Genomic DNA, 25,747 nt, shown 5'->3' on the forward strand with positions numbered 1-25,747 from the left:
GGCATTTCAAGATTCCAGGAATAGGAAGTATTCTGACATCCAAAGAGCAGAAGTAAGACCATTTTAGACAACATATGTTAAGAACAACATGTGTAGAGGTCCTGAAGTGAGAAAAGTGCTTTGTGTGTAAAGGGGGCTGTTAGATCCACAGCAGTGGAAGTGAGAAGAAGCAGAAGAAACACGGCATTTATTTCCTCGCTATATTCACCCAAACACAACTTAGAACCTAAATAAATGGTTCCAAAACTTGCCTGTGCATTAGACCCTTCTGGTGATCTTCCAAAATTTCCAATGCTCAGGCTACACCCCAAACCAGTAAAATCACCAACTCCGGGGATCGAATATAAGCATCAGAATTTTTTGAAGCTTCAAGTGATTCCAAAGTTCAGACAAATTTGAAAATCACTGAATAGAGCACTAAATCAATTTTAGTGCTCAAGTTCATTTACTCATCTATTAAATGATGGAGTTCAACATAATGAAGTCAGTTCTTTTTTTCTTGCTCTGAATTAGATGATCTCTCTCTAATTGCAGATGCACAGGTCATTTTCATTCACTCTCTTCCACAAATCTTTCTCTCCCTTCCCACTATCCTGGGACCCTCATATTCTCCCAGCCAGGCCTGAAAACCTGGAATCTTATATTCTTCTCCTCACACTGTTCCTATAAATCAAGCAGATTCTATTGAATCAAAGAATCCACAAGGCCCTCTTCCCTTCTCACCTAGTTAACCATTTCCTGCAGCCTCATCCTCCAATCCTGCCCAGATCTTTCTGAACTCAGTCCTGCTGCCTGTTCAAGCCATACCCACCTTTGAAAGCCCTCTCAAGTACCACCTCTTCTAGGAAGCCTCCCTAACAAGCTCAAATATCTATGACAACTAACCTGTAAAGTTTTAAGAAACTCATAGTCTATATAATTTAGAACTGAATCATATACTAACATATACTATATATTGGTCTTATCCCCCCCTCCAAAGATATTAAATAAAAGGAAAAAACATATATTCCATTAATCCTTAATGTATTAAGCATTCACATATTATCTAGTAGCAGCGATGGTAGCACTGGTCTTAAAGGTCATGCAGTGGTGATGGTGTTGGTGGTGGTGTTAGAAGTGGCAGCAGAAGCAGTAACAAGGCAGTGAGAGCCATGCAGTATAAAAGGCCTATGGCAGTCAGGCACTTTCTATACATCATCTCACTTAAACATTGAAACAACCTACAAAATAGTTCTAGTCTACCCACCTTACAAATAAGAAAGTTGGAGCTCAGGAAGTTCAAAGAACTTACTAAAGATAGATGACAGGTCTTTCTGGTCCTGAATTTTTTTCCCATTATTCCGTGTTACCTCTGTAACTCCATGTTAACCCTTTCAAAAACTGGACTTATTTTGGAATTCTTTTGCATCTGACATAGACTGAGCAATTGCTTGATTCATATGAATAATTGTATGCAGCGGAGAATTCTCAGTAAGGAAGACAGACTATGGGCATTTCATTTTCACAGACTAAGTAGGGTTCCCTAACATTAGCACATAAGCAACACATGTGTGCTAAAATATACTGTGGCCATTTATTAAAAACATCCTCTCTACTTAAAGTTGTCTAATAAGGTAAGTGTACTAGTAGATGCTCCTTGTTCCACCAGCAAGGAACTTGGGAATTTACCCTGGGTACTGAGCTGCCCATGGCCAGCCTGGAAAGCCCAGAGGAACAAACGCTAATTGTGATTCAATAAGTCACATGCTTTAGAACTTAGTCGATAAAATACTTGAACCATTCAAAGTCAATTCAACATTTCATGTGAGAAAATCTAGCCAATGGAAAAAACCAAGAAGGATCCATATTTTTCTCCATCTCTTGCCTTAATTTTTTAAAAGCAAACACTGTAATTGGCTGTTGATAAAAATGAATATGTCAGTAATACCATAACAGAATTTCTGATCAGGTGCTCGCCGGCAGTCCTGTTAGAAAACAAATTGCTATAATGACAGAGATAATTATCAACACCTTTGTGGGGGGTGGGACTCAAACCTGTTTGAAGAAATAGTGCTGATTAGAAATGCAGATAAAAAGGGAAGGGAAATAAGTTATGTTCTGGTACTAGGAAAATTAAAACAGACGAGGGTGTTTAAATCCTATCCTGCTAATAAGTTCACTTTAAAAAATTATTTATTTCAAGATAGATTATTTTCCATTATTCACGAGAATAGAAAGAATCTCACAGAAGAGATCACTCAAGAAACTCAAAGATCTAAAATTTGCTCCTGTTTACTTCAGAAACATACTATTTAATTTTCTTTTTTGTGCTTCGCTTCACTTCCCTAAGCATGATTTAAGCTAGTATCAGTTTGACTTTCCAGAGCCCTTACCAAGTGCTAGGAGGAAGTTAATCTAGAAATTTGCTAGTTGGGAGATAGTGTGAAAAAAATACTAAAAGTTACTCCTCTTGAGTGAAGAAAAATGGCAGGTCATGTATCTCCCCTACTGCCCCAGATCTCTCAAAATGGAGGGGGAAAAAAGTGTATTTTAAAAGAAAACTAAATCTGTATGGAATAAAAGTGATAAAATGCACTTCCATAATTTCAAGGAAGTTCTCAGTTCTGACACAAAAGGAGCTAGACTAAGTCATGCAAGATCCTGATTCTTAGCACCCACTTGTGTTATTAAACACAAATTCACTTGTTACAAAGACTGATCCACACACAAGGCACCAAAAAGGTAGCCTCACCTGTTTTCTAACCCAGAGTCCTGAGAGCAAAAGAAATTTTCTCTTCCAATAACCGAAGCAGTTCACACATTTGCAATAATAAAACCATTTTTAGAAGGTGAATAACTTCACAATTTTTCTTTTTTCAATCTAAGAGTCTCTAACTAAACAGATGGGAGTCAAGATCTCTTGAGAGCGACTATGTGTCAGTGCATTTATAAACAGCCAAGGGGCCAGTGTTTTATGTTGGCAGCTAAAAGTCAGCCATTCTAAATCAAGGTTTGCAAGTGCAAATGTCTTCATTCTCCTTCATTTTCCCTTTGGCTTAAGGGAGATTTAAACTTAGTAGCCAGCTGGTAACATATACAACAACCACAATAAAAATAGGCAATAACACTTAAAACACATGTGTGAAAACTTGAATCAAGTACCATTAAAGGTGGAGTCAGCTGAATTATTATTTTTTTTCCCTAATGTAACTGTGGTTTGCAAAACAGTTATAATAAGAAGCACTCTTTTTCAGCTTCTAGAAGAAATATACAGACAACTGAGCTTATAATAAGAACATATCAAGACATTAACCACTTAGTAAATGAAATTGCCCCATGAGTATGGTGTTTAAGGGGGCATCTGTATGTGTGTGAATGCACTCTCTATGGTGGCTTATATATGACACAATTATTTACACTGGAAAACAAAAATATGTGACCAGATAGAAAGGATCCTTACCTTTTCAAGTATAGCATTGCCTTGGTGAGGATTGATGTTGTGTTGGCTTATTTCTCTCTTGTATTTATATTCATAAACTTGATCAGTGATATTAATCAGAAGAGTTGATGGGCTGAAGACCAGTTTTCCACAATCATATACAGTTCCACTTTCAATATCAGTTGGTGCTGTAGCATATCGTAAAATTAATCCCATTACGAGACCTAAAATAAAGAATAAATAACTGTACTGGAGGAAAGTAATCTAAAATGTTCATTACTCCATGCTTACAAATATATGATTTGGAACTTATATAGGTGGCAGGAGAAAGGATCATTGCCTCGCTTAGAAAATTGTTTACCTGTCCATTGGCACCAATTCAACAGATTTTTGTTGTTCAGTCACTAAGTCATGTCCGACTCTTTGTGAGTTGATAAGATTATATTCTTACAATATTTGCAATGGACACTTAGTACCTCTCCTTTTTTCCTTCCTAATGGACCCACAGATTTTGGAGAGAAGAGCTACCCACCTCTTTTTTCCATCCAATTGCTTCAAGAAAACCTTGGCTCTGTGACAGATACTGAGTAATCTAATCAGTCAGAAGATGGAATTCCCCTGGAGAAAGTTTCTGGTCCATAGGTCAGCACATATCTGAGAGAGCCCCATCAGACTAACAGGCAGCACTTATGTGCTATGGTTAGGGGACAAGTCTTCTTATACTCTCTCCCCCTCAGGACATGATCAAGGCAATATGTTTCTCCACATTTTGCTGGCAGGTATCCAGCAAAATCCCCTGAGGGGATACAGTCCAAGGACGCAGTCAGAACCCCCAGGATGGTAGGACTGAGATATAGACAGAACCTAGGTCTTGAATAACTTCACTGAGCCCTGGATCAACCTATCCCGGAGCCTAATCTGAGTGTGTGTTCAGGTGCTCAATCATATCCAACTCTTTGCAACCCCGTGGACTGTAGCTCACCAGGCTCCTCTGTTCATGGGATTTCCCAGGCAAGAAGACTAGAGTGGGATGCCATTTCCTACACTAGGGGATCTTTCCCACCCGGGGAGTGAACCCATGTCTCCTGCATTGGCTGGAGGAGTCTTTATCATTGTGCCACTTGGGAAGCCCTACCCTAATTCTAGATTTCTTATTATGTGACATAACACATTTTCTAATTTTTTTCAAACTATTTAAAATCAAATTTATCCTTACCTGCAGCCAAACACATTTTAATGACACAATAGAGCACACAATAAAGAGTTGGACTCAAGTGACAATCTTTGACTTTTAAGTTTACAAACTGTTAGGATGCTCATGGTAATCTGATAAATGTGAATTCTCTTAATATTATGGATTTATTAACAAAAAAAGCAAAGAAACTTTAGAGGTGTACACATTCCTCAGTTTAAAATTAGAACTGATGTATTTGTTTTAGGATAAATCCACAGTTTACTCTTTAAAAAAATCAAATGCTGGGGGTTTTGCCATTCTTCTGTGAATCAAGTCATCTAATTGCCTTTCATTTATTTAATAACACATTAAATAAATGAATGTGCATATTTGGGTACATATTTTGTGCCAGACATTTACAGATTTAAAATAAAAATACAGTTCCCAGTCCTACAGGAGCTGAAGTTTGTGAAATGAAGATCCATAAGCAAACAATTATAATACAACATGACATGTGCTATGACAGCTGGTAAGGATTGTGTGCTATATGCGTATAGAGAGGAGACACTCCAAAGCCCTTTGAATGATACAAAGCTTTAGATGAATCTTAAAAGGTCACATAGATTTGTCCAGATGAGCTGAATCAGGGAATGAGTTGGGATCCAGGCTGCACATGTGGGTAGCAGCACGTGAGTAACAGCAGAGACAACTAAGCGTTCCCTAGGATTTTGATTCACCAGTGTGTAGAATAGTTGTCAGGAAGTGGCTGCTCACCCAGAGATTGTGTTTCTGGTTGTCTTGAGTTTGGATGGGTTCTCACCGATAGATTATAAGCAAAAGTGATGTGTGCCACAGTGCTGAAGAAGTAGGTGAGCTTTCTCCCTTCTCTTTCGCCATCTATCAGATGGATGTGGAGGGGAAAAAACAGTACTATAGGTAGACAGAGTCATGACACTGAGGAAGCCTGAGTCCCTGAGACACCAGGTAGGGGAAAGCCATCCACGAACCAGGAAAACCTGAACTGGACCATTATGTAAGTGAAAAGTTAACTTCTCTTGTGTACTCACTGAAATGTGAGTGCTTCTGTGTTAACAGTCACTAGGATAACCTAACAATATACCATATAAGTACAAAGGAACTTAAGAAATCTGATGGATTTAGGAAACCAGCAGTGGAGTAAAAAGAGATTAAGTAGAAAGAGAGGGAGAGAGAGAGAAACTAGACCACAGGGGCCAGGTTATAAAGAGGCTCCTCTGTCCTGCTAAGGAGTTCTTATTTCTAACCCAATGGTAATATGAAACTGTTGTAAGATTTTAGGCAGGACAGTAAAACAGTCAGATTTTCATGTAAGAGCCATCACTCTGGCAATAATGTGGAAAACTAGAGTGAGAGGTGGGAATAAAAGCAGATTTCTGTCAAGAATATTTTTATCTTACGTATTCCTGCTTCACTATTTGGTCCACTCCCCCATAACAGTGAGAAATATTTAATGCTAACTTTTGTTAGAGAGAAAAAAATTAGTGATGGATTTGTAACCACTATGAGCACTTGACCCATCACAGAGCAGTGGACAGCCTTCCACACACAGCGTCAAATGACTGTAATAAAACTAGTCAGGAAAGAGAAGGGAAGACACACCATATACCCTGCACGTGGCTTAGGATGCCTGTGTAAGAATACCATTTTTTTCCAACACTCTAGTGAAATCTTAGGGAGAATTTATTCTCTAAATGTTACTTGGCAAGTACCATGAATGATACTATGACCTCTTAAGCTTTCTACTTAGTGGAATATATAGAAGGGAAACAAGATACTATGCGCACCTGAATAGAGAGAAACTATATTGTTGATAAGGTCTGAAATTCCCAAAAGGTGAGTCATTTTATTTTTGCAATGTGCTTTCGGTGCAATAACGGGGAGTAAACATGAAGTGTCCATCATTCTTTCCTAAGCAGGGAAAACAAGTATTTGTCATAATAACAAGTGCTCAGTACCTGGGTTTCTGTGGTTAAATTCATACAGTGAATCAAAACCTAAATGGCCGTGCCCGGCGCTCTGTGCCATCACAGGGTCCAGCCTTTGAGAAGAGGCTCACTGGAGGAACTTAAGAAATCAGCCAACGACCCATCTCATCAGGGGCACTGAGCAAGCCTCTGGAGGGCCACCAGGGCTCAAAGACTCTGTAAGAGCCTTGTCAAACCTTTTTTAAAACTGCACTGAAGCTTAAACCTTTTCCTCCCCAGCCTCCTGTCCTTCCCTCTCTCCACAGGAGATGGATGGGGCTGCACCAAGGCCCAGCATCCTCAGTCTCCCTCCCCATTTTTCCTCAAAGGAATTTCCTCTAATAAATCTTTTGTACAACTAATCTCTTTCCAGCATCTGCTTCTTGGAAGACTTAAATTAACACACTAAACAAAAGACCCTGGCCCTCCTTCTCCTCCACCCCAAGGGTTGAGAGGAGTCATCTTAGCCTAGGATAAGAATCAGTGGGGGAGCTGCAGTTTCACTATGAATTTGGTTAACAAACACATCCACCCATCTGTGTGCAGTAGCAGCAACTAAAAAATCCTTAATGTCGGAGGCCAGACTACCTACTCACAGAGCTTCACAATGCTTTTGACAGCCACTCACCACTTTAGTTGTATGCTGACACAAATGTGGCGTCTTGAGTGAACGCACTCCTCCCCAGTATTATAAGAGAGTAGGTGACAGATAAAGAAGGATTGCTAATAAGAAGAAAATGCTAATGAACGGGGATCGTTTTTACACCCCCACAAAGATACAGGATAAAGAAAGTATCAGCCACTTGTATGCAGAAGAAGGAAAGAGGAGACTATCTACCATGACTTATAAATAACAAACCAGCACTCTCTTTGGTAAGTCATGAAGCTGACCCTACCTGCCCAGGGAGAAAAGAAGGCAGCCTCTCCCAGCAAAGCCATATCACCAACACATGTGCACACAGCCCTGGTCCCAGGTTTATCCTCACAAGTATGACTCTTTGCTGAGCTCTGTCACCTGGCAGGCTGGTGGCATTACCTTCTTCAAGCAGAAACTCTAGTCCAAATGTATCCCCTGGGTCTACAAGTCTGAGCTTCAGGGTGACTGGAGTGACAGAGGTGGGAACCTGTCCTCAAGTGAGTCCTGGCCTCGCTCCAGCAGCATACAAACCCCCACGTCAGAGCTGGACAACAGTCCTCATCCCTAAAGTACTCACAGTCGTGCAAAGAACATCCCAAGTCCCAGCGGGGAGACCTGGGATCTGATGTGGCCTGTAATAAGTTTCCTAATCTTTGAATACTTACAGTTTGAATCACACACTCTTGGGCCCAATTTTATATAAAGACATATATTGTTCAGCATTGCTATGCAGACTTTGGCTTTGTCACCACTAGACAAGGAGACAGTTCAGGGCAGAAGCTGTGCTATTTCTCATCTCTTTTTTTTCCTCTCGAAATGCCAAACACTTTAGGCAGTTACAACCCAACTTTCTCCAAGTTCACAAACTCCCTTGGATTCAAGAAGAAAAGGATCCTCTGAGTTTATGTAGTCAGTCAGGAACCAGCATTTTAAAATGTCACATGTGAGGAGCATCACACCAAATGCTGTGATGTTCCCGTCCTTACAGAGCTTGCTTGTGGTATAATTCTCATAGCAGATGCCTGACATACAGTGGACATGGTGATGTTTGTGGAAGAAGAAAGGAGGGAAGGAGAAAAAAAGAGCCTCACGAGCACTCAAAATGAGAAGTATTTAGAAATGTGAGCTTCATCTCTCTGAACTGACTCTCCACTCTTCACATTGAAAATATGAGAAAACCCCACTCCCTTCTTCCCTCCTTCTGCTTTCATGCTATAGACAAGACAGGTACTGCTCTAGGACTTATAGGAGTTATAAAATTGAACAAAATATGGCCCTGATCATACAGTATTAAAATATTTTAATCCTATCTTCTGCCCAGTCCTGTGATCCTAATTTCTGGTAAGAAGAAGGTACAACAGGTGTTTCCTAAGTGTCTTCTTATATATAAAGCCTGCATTTCATAACCAGTCCTCCTGCATCTTACTGACAGTCATTCTACATGATGCTGAAATTTCCTCTTAAAGGGTGTTTTCTAAGAGAAATATGGATGGGGATTTACTTTGACATATAATGGTTATATATATATATATATAATGAAATGGATTACAGAATGGTTTTGAAAACACCACGTGTTGAAACTCCTTTGGCTATGCTCAGACCAATGGCTATGTTCACACACTGTCACACACTGCCACCCACATGGCACACACCACAGGCTCCCTTCAGATTCTTGTTCTGTAGGGGTGGTGCTTCTCTGTAGTCACACAAAGCAACAAGCCCAACTATACACATGCATCTGATAATCAGATCACTACACAGGTATATTTATTTATTTATTTATTTTAATTTTTTTATTAGTTGGAGGCTAATCACTTCACAACATTTCAGTGGGTTTTGTCATACATTGACATGAATCAGCCATAGATCTACACTTATTCCCCATCCCGATCCCCCCTCCCACCTCCCTCTCCACCAGATTCCTCTGGGTCTTCCCAGTGCACCAGGCCGGAGCACTTGTCTCATGCATCCCACCTGGGCTGGTGATCTGTTTCACCATAGATAGTATACATGCTGTTCTTTTGAAACATCCCACCCTCACCTTCTCCCACAGAGTTCAAAAGTCTGTTCTGTATTTCTGTGTCTCTTTTTCTGTTTTGCATATAGGGTTATTGTTACCATCTTTCTAAATTCCATATATATGTGTTAGTATGCTGTAATGTTCTTTATCTTTCTGGCTTACTTCACTCTGTATAAGGGGCTCCAGTTTCATCCATCTCATTAGAACTGATTCAAATGAATTCTTTTTGACGGCTGAGTAACATTCCATGGACTACACAGGTATATTTAAATGCCATAAGACATTGGAGAGAATTTAGGAACGTAAAGAAAATGCAGTTAATACATGAAGGCTGAAGAAGAATCGAGTTTTATATTTCTTTCATTCTATGCACTGAGTGGCTTCTAAGAATAATCTAGATAAATGAAGTATTGTCCCCTACAAAAAAAAGATGAATCCTTAAGGTGTATAATATGATATTTCAGCTTGATAAGTGTATCAGATATTGTTGACTGACAACTCATATCCATCTCCCGTTTATCTCAATAAAACCCTGATTTGTTCAGCTGACCATTCCTCCCCACACATGCTCAGGGTGAGCTGACCTCTCTCTCAGTTCCATCGGTGTTTCCATTCAATATGTGTTCAGTTGCTCAGTTGTGTCCAACTCTTTGTGATTCTATGGATTGTAGCCTGCCAGATTCCTCTGGCTGTGGCATTTACCCAGCAAGAATACTGGAGTGGGTTGCCATTTCCTCATCTGGGGGATCTTTCCAACCCAGGGATCAGACCTACATCTCCTGCGCTGCAGGCAGATTCTTTACTGCTGAGCCACCATGGAAACTGTGTTAGTAGCTCAGTCATGTCTGACTGTTTGTGATCCCATGGATGATCCCCCCCAGGCGCCTCTGCCCATGGGATTCTCCAGGCAAGAATACTGGGGTGGGTAGCTATTTCCTTCTCTAGGGGAGCTTCCTAACCCAGGGATTGAACCTGGAGATCACGTGCATCGCAACGGATACTTGTCCATCTGAGCCACTGGTACTAGAAGGCATATGACTCTATTCCAGTCAGTAATATGTGAAGGGAAGCTTGCTAGGAGGCTTCCTAGAAAAGTTTTGTCATCCTAAGAGAGAGGCAGAAGAGAAATGAGTTGTCTTCTTTCTCAGACTATTATCGGGCTTGGTTAGGACAGTAGAAACTGCCATGTCCACCTCACCCTCACTCTGACATCAAAGTCAGCACTAGGAATAGCAGAGTAAAGTAAAGAACCTGGGTCCTTGAAAACAATAGCAGGCTGCTGAGTCAACCAGCCCTGAAGATTACTCTTCTCTAGACTTCAGCTATGTGAAATAATAAATGACCACACTGCTTAAACATGTTTGAGTCAGGATTTCTGTGACTATACAGCTGAATACATGCTAACAGACATAATTTTTAAGTGAACATAAAAGTCCCCAGGAACCCTAACTCTGCCCCATGAAAGTGTTAAGGAAGGCCTTACAGAGAAGGTTCTTAAGGATGCATAGGGTTTGCCAGGTAGAGAAGAGGGTGTGGACATTTTTAGGGAGAAGCCCATGGAAATCAATGAGCAGGGTCCTAATCAGGACCCTGGAGCATTTGGGGTGGCCCACTAAGGCACCTGAAACCAAGGGCCCCAGCACAACTGGGAAACAGAGATTAGTCAAGAAGGAGAGATGGTTGCCAAGAAGATCCTGAGGAAGGGCAGGCTAAGCCCCTTTGGGGGAGGCAGATTTGCTCTGTTTTGGAGCAGAGGAAAGAGCATTTGGAGACAATTATCCAAAGAGAGAAAAGAGAATTGAGATACAGTGGGCAACTGCAGAGGAAGTTAACATCAGAATTAGTATATATTTATGTGAAAAAGAATTTAGCAAAGGAATTTGAGTAGAGGAATTTCAAGATGACAGGAATAAAATAAAGCCCAAGGAAGAGTGTTCTTTACCAATCTTAAGACTTTTTTTTTTACAGCAGGAGACTCTTTCAGGCAGGGAATGTAAGATGTTATTTCAGTCACTCAGATTAAAACAAATATGTATAAACTAGGGATCCAAATGTGGAGATGAAGAAGGAAAGGATGTGATCAACATTCTAAGGCAGTAAAATCAGTAGATACCATTTAACTGTAAGATACTATTCACAAATATTAGACATTACACGGCATCTCCACAATTTTTAACTGTTTATTTGGTATTTATCCACCTCTACCATCTGTGACGGACAGGGAGGCCTGGCGTGCTGCGATTCTTGGGGTCGCAAAGAGTCAGACACGACTGAGCGACTGAACTGAACTGAACCATCTTATCAAAGTCTTTGTCAGAACACTGACTTAGAGAGATGATGTGGGTTTGAGTTTCAAATGCTAAATGCATTCCCTAACATTTTTCCTTTAGCAGTTTAATTTTACACTAAGATTAGTCAGGGATAAGACCAAAAGTAAAAATACACAATGCCTTCTGTTATTTAGGGCTTTTGTTCTCTCTCTGCCCTCCCACCAACCTCCTAAATTCAAAGGACTAAAAGAAAGTGTGGGTGTTGCTAAAAGGGACATAATTTATTGCTTTGTGCTGGCTCATTATCAACTTGTTTTGCTGAGGAAAAGCATCCCATAGGATTTCAGAACAGGTCTGTCTGGGGCATCTGCCAGCAACAGTATCCCATGATATCCTGAGGTGGGAAAGTAGTCCCCATGAAGCTGTTCCACCTTGGGATGCCTCATCCATTCAAAGTTCTATCTCCTCACAGGTTAGAGTCACATGGAAAATGACAGAGCCCCAACCGTGAGATCTTCTACCACGGTAGGCTGTCCAATACGCACTTCCTTCCTTGGTGTATATCAAACACACACATGCACACACTCATGCACACAACATACACAAACACACACACTCAAGCACACAAACACATAACACACACATTTCATAGCACTCTGGATTCCTCCCATAGAACTATAGGTAACTTTTCTCCAGAAACTATCTCAGACACCAGCTTATACAGAGCTAACATGCTTCCATGAAGTCAGCTTAGCAAGTTTACAGAAGAAATAAGAGAGTAAGAGATATCAAACTAGATACATACTGACTAAAACAAAATAATTTCTTACTTTATAATGTTTACACAAAACAGTCTCTTTTTTTTTCTCAGACCACAAGTGGAAATTTCACAAAGTATTATAGATAGTGAAAGAGGAAGGGACTCTCCTATACATGGAGATTGTCGCCCAAACTCCCTTTCTTATCACAATAGGGTAATGAAGTGAGAAATAAAAAAATATAAAAGAAAACTAAAGAGACAAAACTAGGAGCTACATGAAGTATTTATACTTTGGCGCATCAGAACCCTCTAGAAGATCTGTTGAAAAATTGCTTTCCTGGATTCTACCCCAAATTTTTGACCCAATAAGTCTGGGCTGGAGCCCATATATAAGCATTTCTAATGAGTTTTCAGATAATGCTGATGTTGCTGGTCCTGGGACCCTACTGTATCAAGCACTGTCCTGTAAGACAACAGTTTCTACCAGTATGAGTGACATCACAATCATAGAACTCTATCAATATCCATGCCACCTCAGGTTCACGCACATTGGTTTCATCAAGCTTGGCGAGTCCAGAGGTACAATCAATTTTATCTTCAGTCTCTTCCAAAAATTTAATTCAATTAACTTAACATATTATGAAAGCCTACTTTGCACACTCCACATAAATAAGACATTTGGAGGACCTTCCCCACCCATTCCAACAACCACAGGCATTTAAAGCCAGAATAACTATGGACCACCTACCTGCAACACCATCTACCCTCATGCTGGGGCAGGTACTTCTTGGTCAGCCTTATCACTCTCCCTGGGACATTGCAACCCAGCAACTTGGCATAGATTCGCTTTCATAATGTTGCTCCCACTGTCTTTCCCATGCTTGTGGTAAAGAACCCAACTACCAATGCAGGAGAAGTTAAGAGACATGGGTTAAATCCCTGGGCTGATCCCCTGAAGGAGGGCATGGCAACCCACTCCAGTACTCTTGTCTGGAAAATCCCACAGACAGAGGAGCCTGGTGGGCTACAGTCCACAGGGTGAAAAAGAGTCGGACATGACTGAAGTGATTTATCATCCATTTCCCATCCTGGGCTTTTTGCTATGGACAGTATACTGTTTCTGAGGCCTCAAGGTAAAAAAGAAAACTTAATACCTTCCTTCCCCTAATTCTCCCCACTCCTGACTTCATGGGAGAGTTAAATATCAGCAGAAGACTTCGATAAGTAGTCAACTATGGCCAGAATTTGAGAGCACTAGCTTCCAAAAATGGTGTTCTTGCCAATTATTGTGGAAAACCTTGGCCATAGTTTTGAATTTTTTTACTTTCTGTTTCATAACATACAAACTGAAGGTCCTCAGGCCTATTCTGCATGGATACAGTGATGATTAGCAATAAGGGTTAGTATAAAGTTAGATCTCTCATTTCTGTCTTACTTCTATAAATTTTCTAAGCTACTATCACTTGGCACAGAGCAGACATTTAATTGAATAACAGCAACCCTCCTAGGACTAAATGTGAGATACAGGAAAAAGAACATGGGTTTTATGGTCCTGGGTTTGAAGTTCAGCCCTGATAACCCAGCAAATCACAGCATGTCTCTGAATGTTGGTTTCAGCATCTGTAACTTAAAAACAAAGATAATATCTCTCCCTGTAACACACATACATACATACGCACAAATGCACCCATGTTTGTGATACCCTGTGGCCTCATGGAGCCAAACTACCAAGGCTTGAGTCCCAGCTGTGGCATCTAGTAGATGTGAGACATTAGGCAAGTTATTTAATTTTGGGTGCCTCAGTTTCACCATCTAAAAAATGGTGATTGTGAGGGTTAAATGAGTTAATATATGTATAAGTACTTATGAGAGCATAGTTCACACTGCAAATGCCATTTGTGGTAGCTATTATTGTCATTTGTTCTATTGTTTTTTACTATATGTTATTTATCAATAAAGCAAGAGAGTTCCAGGAAAAACATCTATTTCTGCTTTATTGACTATGCCAAAGCCTTTGACTGTGTGGATCACAATAAACTGTGGAAAATTCTGAAAGAGATGGGAATACCAGACCACCTGACCTGCCTCTTGAGAAACCTGTATGCAGATCAGGAAGAAACAGCTAGAACTGGACACGGAACAACAGGCTGGTTCCAAATAGCAAAAGGAGTACATCAAGGCTGTATATTGTCACCCTGCTTATTTAACTTGTATGCAGTGCACATCATGATAAATGCTGGGCTGGAGGAAATACAAGCTGGAATCAAGATTGCCGGGAAAAATATCAATAACCTCAGACATGCAGATGGCACCACCCTCATGGCAGAAAGCAAAGAAGAACTAAAGAGCCTCTTGATGAAAGTGAAAGAGGAGAGTGAAAAAGTTGGCTTAAAGCTCAATTTCAGAAAACTAAGATCATGGCATCTGGTCCCATTACTTCATGGCAAATAGATTGGGAAATAGTGGAAACAATGGCTGACTTTATTTTTCTGGGCTCCAAAATCACTGCAGATGGTGATTGCAGTCATGAAATTAAAAGATGCTTACTCCTTGGAAGGAAAGTTATGACCAACCTAGATAGCATATTAAAAAGCAGAGATATTACTTTGTCAACAACGGTCTGTCTAGTCAAGGCTATGGTTTTTCCAGTGGTCATGTATGGATGTGAGAGTTGGACTATTAAGAAAGCTGAGTGCCGAAGAATTGATGCTCCTTGGACTGCAAGGAGATCCAACCAGCCCATCCTAAAGATCAGTCCTGGGTGTTAATTGGAAGGACTGATGCTAAAGCTGAAACTCCAGTACTTTGGCCACCTCATGCAAAGAGCTGACTCATTTGAAAAGACCCTGATGCTGGGAAAGATTGAGGGCAGGAGGAGAAGGGGATGACAGAGGATGAGATGGTTGAATGGCATCACCAACTCAATGGACATGGGTTCGGGTGAACTCCAGGAGTTGGTGATGGACAGGGAGGCCTGGTGTGCTGTGGTTCATGGGGTCGCAAAGAGTCAGACATGACTGAGTGACTGAACTGACTAATTTTATTTTATTTTATTTTTTATTTTATTTTTTATTTTTTATTAGTTGGAGGCTAATTACTTCACAACATTTCAGTGGGTTTTGTCATACATTGATATGAATCAGCCATAGATTTACACTTATTCCCCATCCCAATCCCCCCCCCCCCCACCTCCCTCTCCACCAGATTCCTCTGGGTCTTCCCAGTGCACCAGGCCGGAGCACTTGTCTCATGCATCCCACCTGGGCTGGTGATCTGTTTCACTATAGATAATATACATGCTGTTCTTTCGAAACATCCCACCCTCACCTTCTGCCACAGAGTTCAAAAGTCTGTTCTGTACTTCTGTATCTCTTTTTCTGTTTTGCATATAGGGTTATCATTACCATCTTTCTAAATTCCATATATATGTGTTAGTATGCTGTAATGTTCTTTATCTTTCTGGCTTACTTCACTCTGTATAATGAGCTCCAGTTTCATCCATCTCATTAGGACTGATTCAAATGAATTCTTTTTAACAGCTGAGTAATATTCCATGGTGTATATGTACCATAGCTTCCTTATCCATTCATCTGCTGATGGGCATCTAGGTTGCTTCCATGTCCTGGCTATTATAAACAGTGCTGCGATGAACATTGGGGTACACGTGTCTCTTTCAGATCTGGTTTCCTCAGTGTGTATGCCCAGAAGTGGGATTGCTGGGTCATATGGCAGTTCTACTTTCAATTTTTTAAGAAATCTCCACACTGTTTTCCATAGCGGCTGTACTAGTTTGCATTCCCACCAACAGTGTAAGAGGGTTCCCTTTTCTCCACACGCTCTCCAGCATTTATTGCTTGTAGACTTTTGGATAGCAGCCATCCTGACTGGCGTGTAATGGTACCTCATAATTTTATAATAGACCCTAACAAATGTTTGTTCTTCATATCCCCACTTGCCTGACCATATAATTTTAATTCAATTTTGACTACATATAATATCTTCATAAACAGTTTAATTCAGAAATTCATTTTCTTGATGTGCTCGCTTATTAGCCTTTAGAATCTGAGACAAGATCCTTTGAGGCAACACAGTCGTTTGCTCTCAGGGCTTCCTCTGTAGCACCCTGCTGACTCAGGGGCACAGCATCCAGAATACATAGGAGGTTATTTTCTTAAAATCAACTTTCAGAAACCTACATAGAGCAATTTTCATTTGATTTTTTCCACTTTTTCAAACTTTCTCTGGCTAACACTTTACAACATGGAAAACCTTGCCCTGATCTCTGGCGTCCTTAAAACCAACCTTTTTTCTTTTTTTTTAAACCAAAGGAGAAAGCAAGTTTACTTCCTTAGGCTCTTAACCATAATTTCCTTTCCTGCAGACCCCTTCTGATTAAACCAGAGCCACTCTGACTTTCATAGGACATGCATCCGCAGAACCCCAAATCCACAGCCAGCCCTCACTGTTCTGACAGGATAACTTTCTCTCTTTAACTTTCTAACAGGAATTCAACAGGATTTACCGAGCACGCAATACGAAATCAGAGAGGGATTGGAAGAACTAAGAACGGCAATATAACACTAACTAAAATTCTGTCTGGGAGAAGGACCTGGATGTCACTATAGGCTGGTTCTGGGAAGAAAGGTGTTGGTTTGAGTTGGAGTAACTGAGATGCCTGATGGCAAAAGTCAGCCTTGCCCTGAATCTTAAAGGACTTTTGCAGCTGAAAGGAAGGTTTGTGATAATCTATTTCACTTCTTCCTCATTTTATAGATGGGAAAAGTAAGGCTAGAAATTAAGTCACTTGCCCAAACTAATGCATTTAGCTACTGAAAAAAAAAAAAGAAAGAAGGAAAATCATAAGGATTTAAAAACTCAAATCCACAAGAGAGCATCTAATGCCTTCTCCATAAAGCATGCCATATTTGAATAAGGAGAAAGCCTCAGACAGGGCTTCCAGGCACGGAGAAGGGTATGAAGTGGCAGTCAACATCTCTTACGGGCCTGGAGGTCAAGGAGGCAAGGCTGGACCGGAGCAGAGTAAAATAGATCAGTAGGGGACAGCCACACCATGTCCAACGACCCAGTCTTATCCTGAGGAACCTCCAAGCAGTGCCAGGGTAAAATGAATGCCTTGTGATTTCTGAAGAAAGATAGTTTTTAAAATCTTAGTGATTGACTATGAACTATATTTTCTTTAAATCTTGAAAAACAGGATGTCGAGTGAACTCAATGGGACCTATTAAACTGCTAAATACCTTTTTAGAGGAACATAGATCAGTAGTTTAATATGTTGCTGTTGTTTAGTCACTCGGTCATGTCCGACTCTTTGCAAGCCCATGGAATGTAGCCCGCCAAGCCCTTCTGTCCATGGGATTCTCCAGGCAAGAATACTGGAGTGGGCTGCCATTTCCCTCTCCAGGGGATCTTCCCAACTCAGGGATGGGTGGCCCTGTGTCCCTTGTTTCTTGGGTGGGTTCTTTACCACTGAGCCACCTGAGAAGCTCAATAGTTTAATATACTTTAATGAATTCAAAAATCTAAATTTTGTGGCTTAATTTTTCCCTTCAGCCCACTAAACAATGAACAAGATTTCCATATGCATTTAGAAACTGTTTCTTATATTGTAAGGCCATGAAATCAAAGGCAGAATTCTAAGAGGTTTAAACTATTTTTTTGCTAAGTTCAGATCCCACCACTCAAATGCATGAAATTAGGAATGTCCTATGAAGTAAGGGAGCTGCCAGTGATGTATAATGGAACCATTAATGCTATCAGAGAACAAGAAGCAATTTTTCTTTTACGAACAATGAGCAGGGGATACAGGGCCCTAAGTGAGCAGCGCTAAGTGCACCATCTGCTGCCAATCAATATTTGACCATTAATAGTCTTCTAAGCTTTTAGTCCAATTTAAACAAATATCATCATGGCTTATACTTTAAACCAGTTATGGATTTTAATCCTTCAATTTTGAAATAATGAGAATTATAGAATATCATGAGACATAATTACCAACCATTGTTATCAGTGAAGCAAAAATATTGTTAAAATGTTACCACTAATTTTTAAAAGCATCCTAGGACCCTTGAACAGTTAGAACCAGACATAGAACAACAGACTGGTTCCACACAGGAAAAGGAGTACACCAAGGCTGTATATTGTCACCATGCTTATTTAACTTATATGCAGAATAAATCATGAGAAATGCTGGGCTGGATGAAGCACAAGCTGGAATCAAGATTCCGGGAGAAATATCAATGACCTCAGATATGCAGATGACACCACCCTTATGGCAGAAAGTGAAGAACTAAAGAACCTCTTGATGAAAGTGAAAGAGGAGAGTGAAAAAGTTTGCTTAAAGCTCAACATTCAGAAAACTAAGATCATGGCATCCGGTCCCATCACTTCATGGGAAATAGATGGGGAAACAGTGGTAACAGTGGCAGACTTTGGTTTTTTGGGCTCCAAAATCACTGCAGATGGTGACTGCAGCCATGAAATTAGAAGATGCTTACTCCTTGGAAGAAAAGTTATAACCAACCTGGACAGCATATTAAAAAGCAGAGACATTACTTTGCCAACAAAGTCCATCTAGTCAAGGCTATGGTTTTTCCAGTGGTCATGTATGGATGTGAGAGTTGGACTATAAAGAAAGCTGAGTACCGAAGAATTGATGCTTTTGAACTGTGGTGTTGGAGAAAACTCTTGAGAGTCCCTTGGACTGCAAGGAGATCCAACCAGTCCACCCTAAAGGAGATCAGTCCTGAATATTCATTGGAAGGACTGATGCTGAAGTTGAAACTCCAACACTTTGGCCACCTGATGCCAAGAGGTGACTCATTTCCTGATGCTTGGGAAGACTGAGGGCAGGAGAAGGGGACGACAGTGGATGAGATGGTTGGATGGCATCACCGACTCAGTGGACTTGACTTTTAGCAAACTCCAGGAGATAGTGAAGGATACACAAGCTTGGCGTGCTGCAGTCCATGGGGTTACAAAGAGTCAGACACAACTGAGAAACTGAACAACAACAATATACAGATAAAATGAATCAACATCTATTGTGTTTTCTAAAAGATAACAGACACATATCACTGGAATGACAGCAGAAAGGTAAAATTCTGGCTGGGCTAAAGTATTACAGGAAATCCCATGCCTTAGAAAATATGTATGATTCTCGACACAGAGGAAAATGGCACATTATACAGATAGTTGATGAGAGTAAGAACAGTACTCAGTCCAGCAGGGGAACTACTGGTCAAATTCATTGACAAGCGTCAGATACAGGACCAAGCAATCTTAGGTGTTTCATTAAAAGTGTATCTGTCTGAAAGATGGAGATAACTAAAGTCAAGTTTACTCTCAAGTGTTTATCTAAGACCAAAAAAAAAAAACCTTTAAAAGTTCAATGTGGGGACTTCTCAGGTGGTCCAGTAGTGAAGAGCCTGCCTGCCAATGCAAGGGACACAGATTCGATCCCTGGTCCAGCCAGATCCTATATGCTATGGGACAACTAACCCTCTGTGCCACAACTACTGAAATTCATACACTCTAGAGTCTGTGCTCTGCAACAAGAGAAGCCACCACAATGAGAAGCCCTCGTACTAGAGCGGCCCCTGCTTGCAGCAACTAGAGAAAGCCTGCATGCAACAAGACCCCCAAGACCCTGAAGAGCCAAAAAAAATAAAAAGTTCACAGTTGATTTCAACCATAGTTTTGTTTCTTTTCTCCCACATTGATTATCATCATGCCTCTGACAGGACTCTAGCAAGAACCATGGTCTCCATCCGCTGACGATGAAGGGCTTATATGGTCTTACTCTGAAATTTCATTCTTTTGGACTTCCTGGAAAGTAGAATCTCTCTGACTAATGTTGAAAGCATAAACAATATGAGGATGCATCTGGATCTCACAGATACATCCTCTCTCTAGGACAATCATTGAAAGAATTTATGTTAAAGCATCTTCAGCATCTCTTAAAAGAGATAGAGGGCTATTAGCTCAGTTACATGAGTACGTGACCAAGTCATAGGTTGGTTACAACTACAGGTGTATGGGCTAGTTTCATGACTTTCACATCTCTAAGTCTTCATTTCCTAATCTATGAGATGAAGATACTGAACTTATAATCTCTGACTTCTTCCCAATAAATGAAGTTCAAATTCATTTGTAGCTACTTGGAGATTCATTCACTTGGTATCTCCTTTCCCCTTACCATTTAAAAAAGTTTGTCAGAATGTCCCATCTTGTTTCTCTGTTGTAGATTCAAATGATTTTATTACATCATTGAGAGAAACTGCATATGAATTATTTTACATATAACATTTATATCATCACTGAAAAATAACACTGAGATATCACCAATGCTATCCATATGGACTGTTTTTAGGGATATCAGTGAAAGCTCTTTTGAGTAAATAAAAGCACAAGGATGCTGTTATGAGGGGCTATTCAGTTTGGGGGAAGTTCACTTCTTTGAGATTTAGCTTCTTCCTCTATATAACGAGGCAGCTAGAGAAAATAACCTCTAAGATCTCCTTAAATTCCAACAATTATAATTCTATGTCAACAACAAAAAAATTAAGCAACACTAAAATAAAAGTCTTTTCATTGATTTATACAGTTCAAGATAACTCAAGGATACTAAAATTTCTAGTAATGGGATAGTTATACATATATGTGCATGTCTCCATAATTTTTATAATCCTTATACATTGCACTGTTTCAGAACTTGCTTTCAATAACTTTTGCATAAAAAAATTTATAAAAGAAGGACAGAAATCAGACAGCTCAACTTAATCCCACACAAACCTTAAGCTTAAACTGCCTTAGGAATAGCAATTAAGAGAAATACTATCTCAGCTAATGTTCAATGTGCTAATTATTCTTTTTATTAAACTACATCCAATTTGAAATATTGGTAGTTTCAGGTATACAGCAAAGTGATTTGTATATATACTCTTTTTTTCAATTCTTTTCCAGGATAGCATTTTAAAAGATATTGAACATAGCTTCCTGTGCTACGCAGTAAATGTGCTAATATTTTCTGACTTTAACCATAACTTAAAAGTACTTCATGGAGTTGTTTAAGTATTAAAGTTAACCTGGGAATTTTCATGTTCCAAAGTAAAAGTTACATTTATGTGTTGTGAGTACAAAGTATGTTGAATTTTAATAGGTCACCAAATTTAATCAAAACTTTTACAAAACAGTATCTCCATCATAGATAAACTTTAATTGGTAAATGAGTCATGGTCAATCAAATTCAGGACTGTGAAGAAATCCTTCCCTCTAATAAAGGTTTGTTATTTTAAAACCTGTGCTGTTTTTCTAAACTATAAATTGCCCTATAATTTAATGCTAGGAATTACACTGTTTCTAACTTCTCAGGTTACATCCCACATCCTCATTGATTATTTATTAGACAAGTCAGGAGAAAGCCTGGTCCAGTGATGATGGAGGAGGGCAGTGACTGGCACCCAGGGCTTTATATCTGGTGGTATTACTTTCTTTGACTATTTCTCTTAAACCTGATTGTGAGTTTTTTCTCCTCAAATGAGAGTTTGTGTGTGCTTTAAGACCCTCGATGGAAAGAACTTAACTGTTCTCTGAATGGACCAGCACATCAGTCTCCTGAAAGAAATTACTCTGCTTAGCCTAAAACTACTTAGCTCAGATATCTCACAGTTGGATCCAGTTAAGGCATACGGTTTCTCATGGTCTCAAATCATGACTGTATATTGTTATTATCAGGCCATCACATGGTTAGCATATAAAATGTGCACTGATCCTGTTCCCTGAAACTCAGGAGTGTAAAAGGCTTCAGAACTTCCAAAATAAGGGAAGTGAAATATAAAAGTATATTCTTTTATGAATTATAACAATATCTCAGCCATTTCCATTGTGTTCAAATTTCCTATCCATTATCAGGCAGAGATAAGAGTGGTACAGAAAACTATTTCATAAACCAAATCAGTTTTAAAACTACCAGTGTCTTACACTTTACTTTAAAAGATGAGAATACAGACTGGATAATCTCTGTCACATTTTAATAAACTTTCTGAAAGGAATGATATGGTAAATTGCACAGAAAGAGCAATACCTCAGGAGTTTAAAGGTTAAATGTTTTTCCACACCTTGTCCGTGCTTCCAAAAAAGAAGATACTTAGTAAGTAATACTAATAATTGTTAATTAGAAAGTATGAAATCAGGCTAAGAAATGAAGAGCACTGCATAAAGAAACTCTTGGTATTATAAGAAAATAAAACACACTCATATAATTTAAGTAGATTTGAACAAAATTGCTTCAATAGGAGGGGAGGAATACGTACATTTCTGCAAGTTTTCTTCTTGAAACTTGGTGCTGTAAGATTTTTCTCAATACATGTCTAAGTGCTGTTATTTCTTGAACTTTATAATGCTCATCAGCCCCTCCAGAGTGAGAAGGCTGCTTGCTCTTTGTGACTGCAGAACCATCACTTCCCAATATCTATCATTACAAAAACAAACAACTAGCCCGGTTTGACTTCCCACATGACAATGGACCCACATCTGTCAACAGACTCGCATTATGTGCCTCGTGAGAACATGACTGTGGCATTTACTTTTGTGACAAGGCAAATTTCAGCAGCTTATCTGGAAAGAGATGAGCATTCATTATGCTGCAGCACCTTTCATCAAGTTAATGACATTTCAATCAGCACATTTTCTCCAGTGTTGGTACTTTGCCATCTGAGCTCGTCTCTAATTACGCCCAAGCAACAAGTCTCACATCAATCCTACAATTTTTGCACTCACCGTACACCATCGCTCCCCCGGTTTCATGCAAGAAGCGAAATCGATGATTTTTAAATAGCCAGATTGTTAAAATGGTAAGGATGAGCAAAAAATTAAAGACAAGCAGCTCCACCGCTCCCTGATGTTGAAACTGATACTCATCCTTCTCTGACATGAACCTTTGCTTTCTCTCCATTCTTCAATCTTCTCAGGATTCCTTAGATAAAAACCCGGACAAGGACTATTTTATCAAGATTTGCCTAAGACGGTCTGGCTGCCTGAGGATTTCAGGATAAACACTGCCACTTAAATTGCTACTTCATGAGCATTCTGCCTTGGCTTAGTATTCAGATGGCTTCTAGTTACAACTTCCTGTTTCTCTCTTAAAGCAGCCCCGTCTCTTTTCAAACTCCAGAGAGTGGTTTCATCATCGACTCTTACTGTCTTTAAATGATTCATTCCGTGAAATTAACTTTCATATTGGACAAACCTGCTAGCAGTCGTTCTGAGATCTTGAATCATGATCTTATCATTTAGCAAGTCTTCTTAAGCTGCATAACTGGTGAATTGTAGATTAATAATAAAACAGATCATCTTACATCAACAACATTTTCTAAGTTCAAAAAGCCAATTCCTGAATCATAACCTCATTCACATGCAAGGTTTTTCCTTTCCAACTAAAGCTAGCAATGTGATGGGGACTGATTGAAAATGATTTCACAAGGATTTTTTTCTTTTTAATTGAGAAGAAGAAAATAATTTTGTATATGACTCTCTCTCTCTGTTTGGTTTTATATAACTGGTAGTCACAAGAACAGTATTTAAACTCTGAATCAGTTGTTTTTCTTTTAACAAGAATAAATGAAAACATAAGACAAAAAGAATTCTGTCCTCCTCTATACAGCTGTGCTGTTTTTATGTATTGAGTCAAAAAAAGAAAAGAAACATATCTTTGAAGGAAGAAACCGTGCAGCCATTCCTAGTAATGCCACATTAGTGGATTTCTCTTTATAAAATTCCTGATCCAGACATTCAGGACTCACAGAATCTGCCACAGATCACAAACCTCCTCTGTCTTATGGCAAAACAATGTGGCTCACTGAGGAACAGTCTGCCACCAATACTGAAGATTCCAGAATTCCAGGACACAGACGGTGATGATTCTTCAGATCATCTTGCATTTGGCAGGTTAGTTCTGTTTGAATTAAAATTTTATGCTTTTTGAAAAAGTTCAAGACTCTAGGCTCTGCTGTTTTCTTAATAATTGTGATGATATGTTTGTCTTATTGGTTCTATGGTACAATTAAATGCAGTTAAGTGAGATTTTTCATCATTTCATAAAATTATTGTAACTCAGGGGTTTAATAGTCATCTAACATCCCCTGACTCAACAGAATTAGTATTCAGTTTATACCGTGCAAGTGATTCACTGAGTTGGATAAGTCCAAGTAGAGCTTCAGAATATCTTGTCACCAAAAGCCAAAGGTCAAACACAGGATATATTGAAAGTTCACTGGTTCCTTCCCAACAGTTTTACTCACAGAGAAAATCTATCAACCACTTAGTAGAAAATTCTGCCATTTCAGCTTCTTTGCCTCTTGCAACTTTTGAAGCCGATTTCCTGAGTTTAACTCAGCAGGGGGTATTTATGTGGGCTGCAGATGTTTTACACTACCCTTTTTGGCAGACATATCTGTGATGACTAATATTCAAACTGTTTTGAAATCTGTCAGATAATGCTTGCAAGCATTTTACCAAGCTTTGCTAGCAGGTTCAACCTTTACAATTTTGCAAACCCAGAGAGTGAGCCTTGAGTTGTTAGATTTACAAGATACCCAAATTAAAAACTTGACAATTTCGTAACTTTTTTTTTTTCTTTTCTGTCATCATTTAATTGCTTTGGCTACTTTTAATAATGATGATTATTCCATCTGGACAGAATTAACTTTCTTTGGTTGTCTTATTACAACATCCAGTTTCACTCTCTTACTCAATGAAGCAACTCAGTCAGAGTTGGCTTACGGAGTGTTTTGATTGGCTAACACACTGTTTCAGAAAATCCTAAACTTGATGTCAACATATGAAAAAAGGTATGTTTCACGTAAAGAAAGTCAAACACATAGTTTCTCTAGAAAAAACTGGTAGGATCTATCACACTGGATTCTCCTTCTCATGTGGCCACAATCTGGGCTGAGGGGTGCCTGTTTGCCACAGTCCCATTCAACCTATTTCACTCATTTTTATGTTCCCTGCATGGCCTCCACAGTCACTTGAATATGTGGTGCCTGGTTTGTTCCAGTAATGGAATGCATTCACTATTCCATTGTCTAATCCTGATACTATTTAACATTAGGAAAATTTCTTTTCATTAAACTGAAAAGTGGACTTAGGAATCATTTCCAATTCTTCAATTCAGAAAAGTATTTCAATTCCTCCCATATTGTGTTGTGCCAAGAAAAATAAGAAAATGAAATAGGAACACATATTAATTTGATATCTAATATGAACCTGGCTTCCCTGGTGGCTCAGGCTGAAAAGAATCTGCCTGCAATGTGGGAGACCTGGGTTTGAACCCTGGGTTGGGAAGATCTCCTGGGGAAGGGAACGGCTACCCACTCCAGTATTCTTGCCTGGAGAATTCCATGGACAGAGGAGCCAGGCAGTCTATAGTCTATGGGGTGGCAAAGAG

General features: G+C 39.5%; 1 protein-coding gene across 1 annotated transcript in view; it reads right to left on the reverse strand.

The window, feature by feature from the left end:
- Positions 1 to 23,428, reverse strand: part of SLC9A9 (solute carrier family 9 member A9) — a 646,928-nt gene extending 623,500 nt beyond the window's left edge. Inside the window, exons 1-2 of the mRNA XM_043875249.1 lie at positions 23,080 to 23,428; positions 3,440 to 3,642 (exon numbers count right to left, since the gene is read on the reverse strand). Coding sequence (XP_043731184.1) covers positions 3,440 to 3,642; positions 23,080 to 23,254 — 378 coding nt within the window. The 5' untranslated portion in view covers positions 23,255 to 23,428. The remainder of the gene's footprint in view (positions 1 to 3,439; positions 3,643 to 23,079) is intronic.
- Between the last annotated feature and the right edge of the window lie 2,319 nt (positions 23,429 to 25,747).

This window comes from Cervus elaphus, chromosome 19, assembly GCF_910594005.1.
Source record: "Cervus elaphus chromosome 19, mCerEla1.1, whole genome shotgun sequence".
Lineage (NCBI taxonomy): Eukaryota > Metazoa > Chordata > Mammalia > Artiodactyla > Cervidae > Cervus > Cervus elaphus.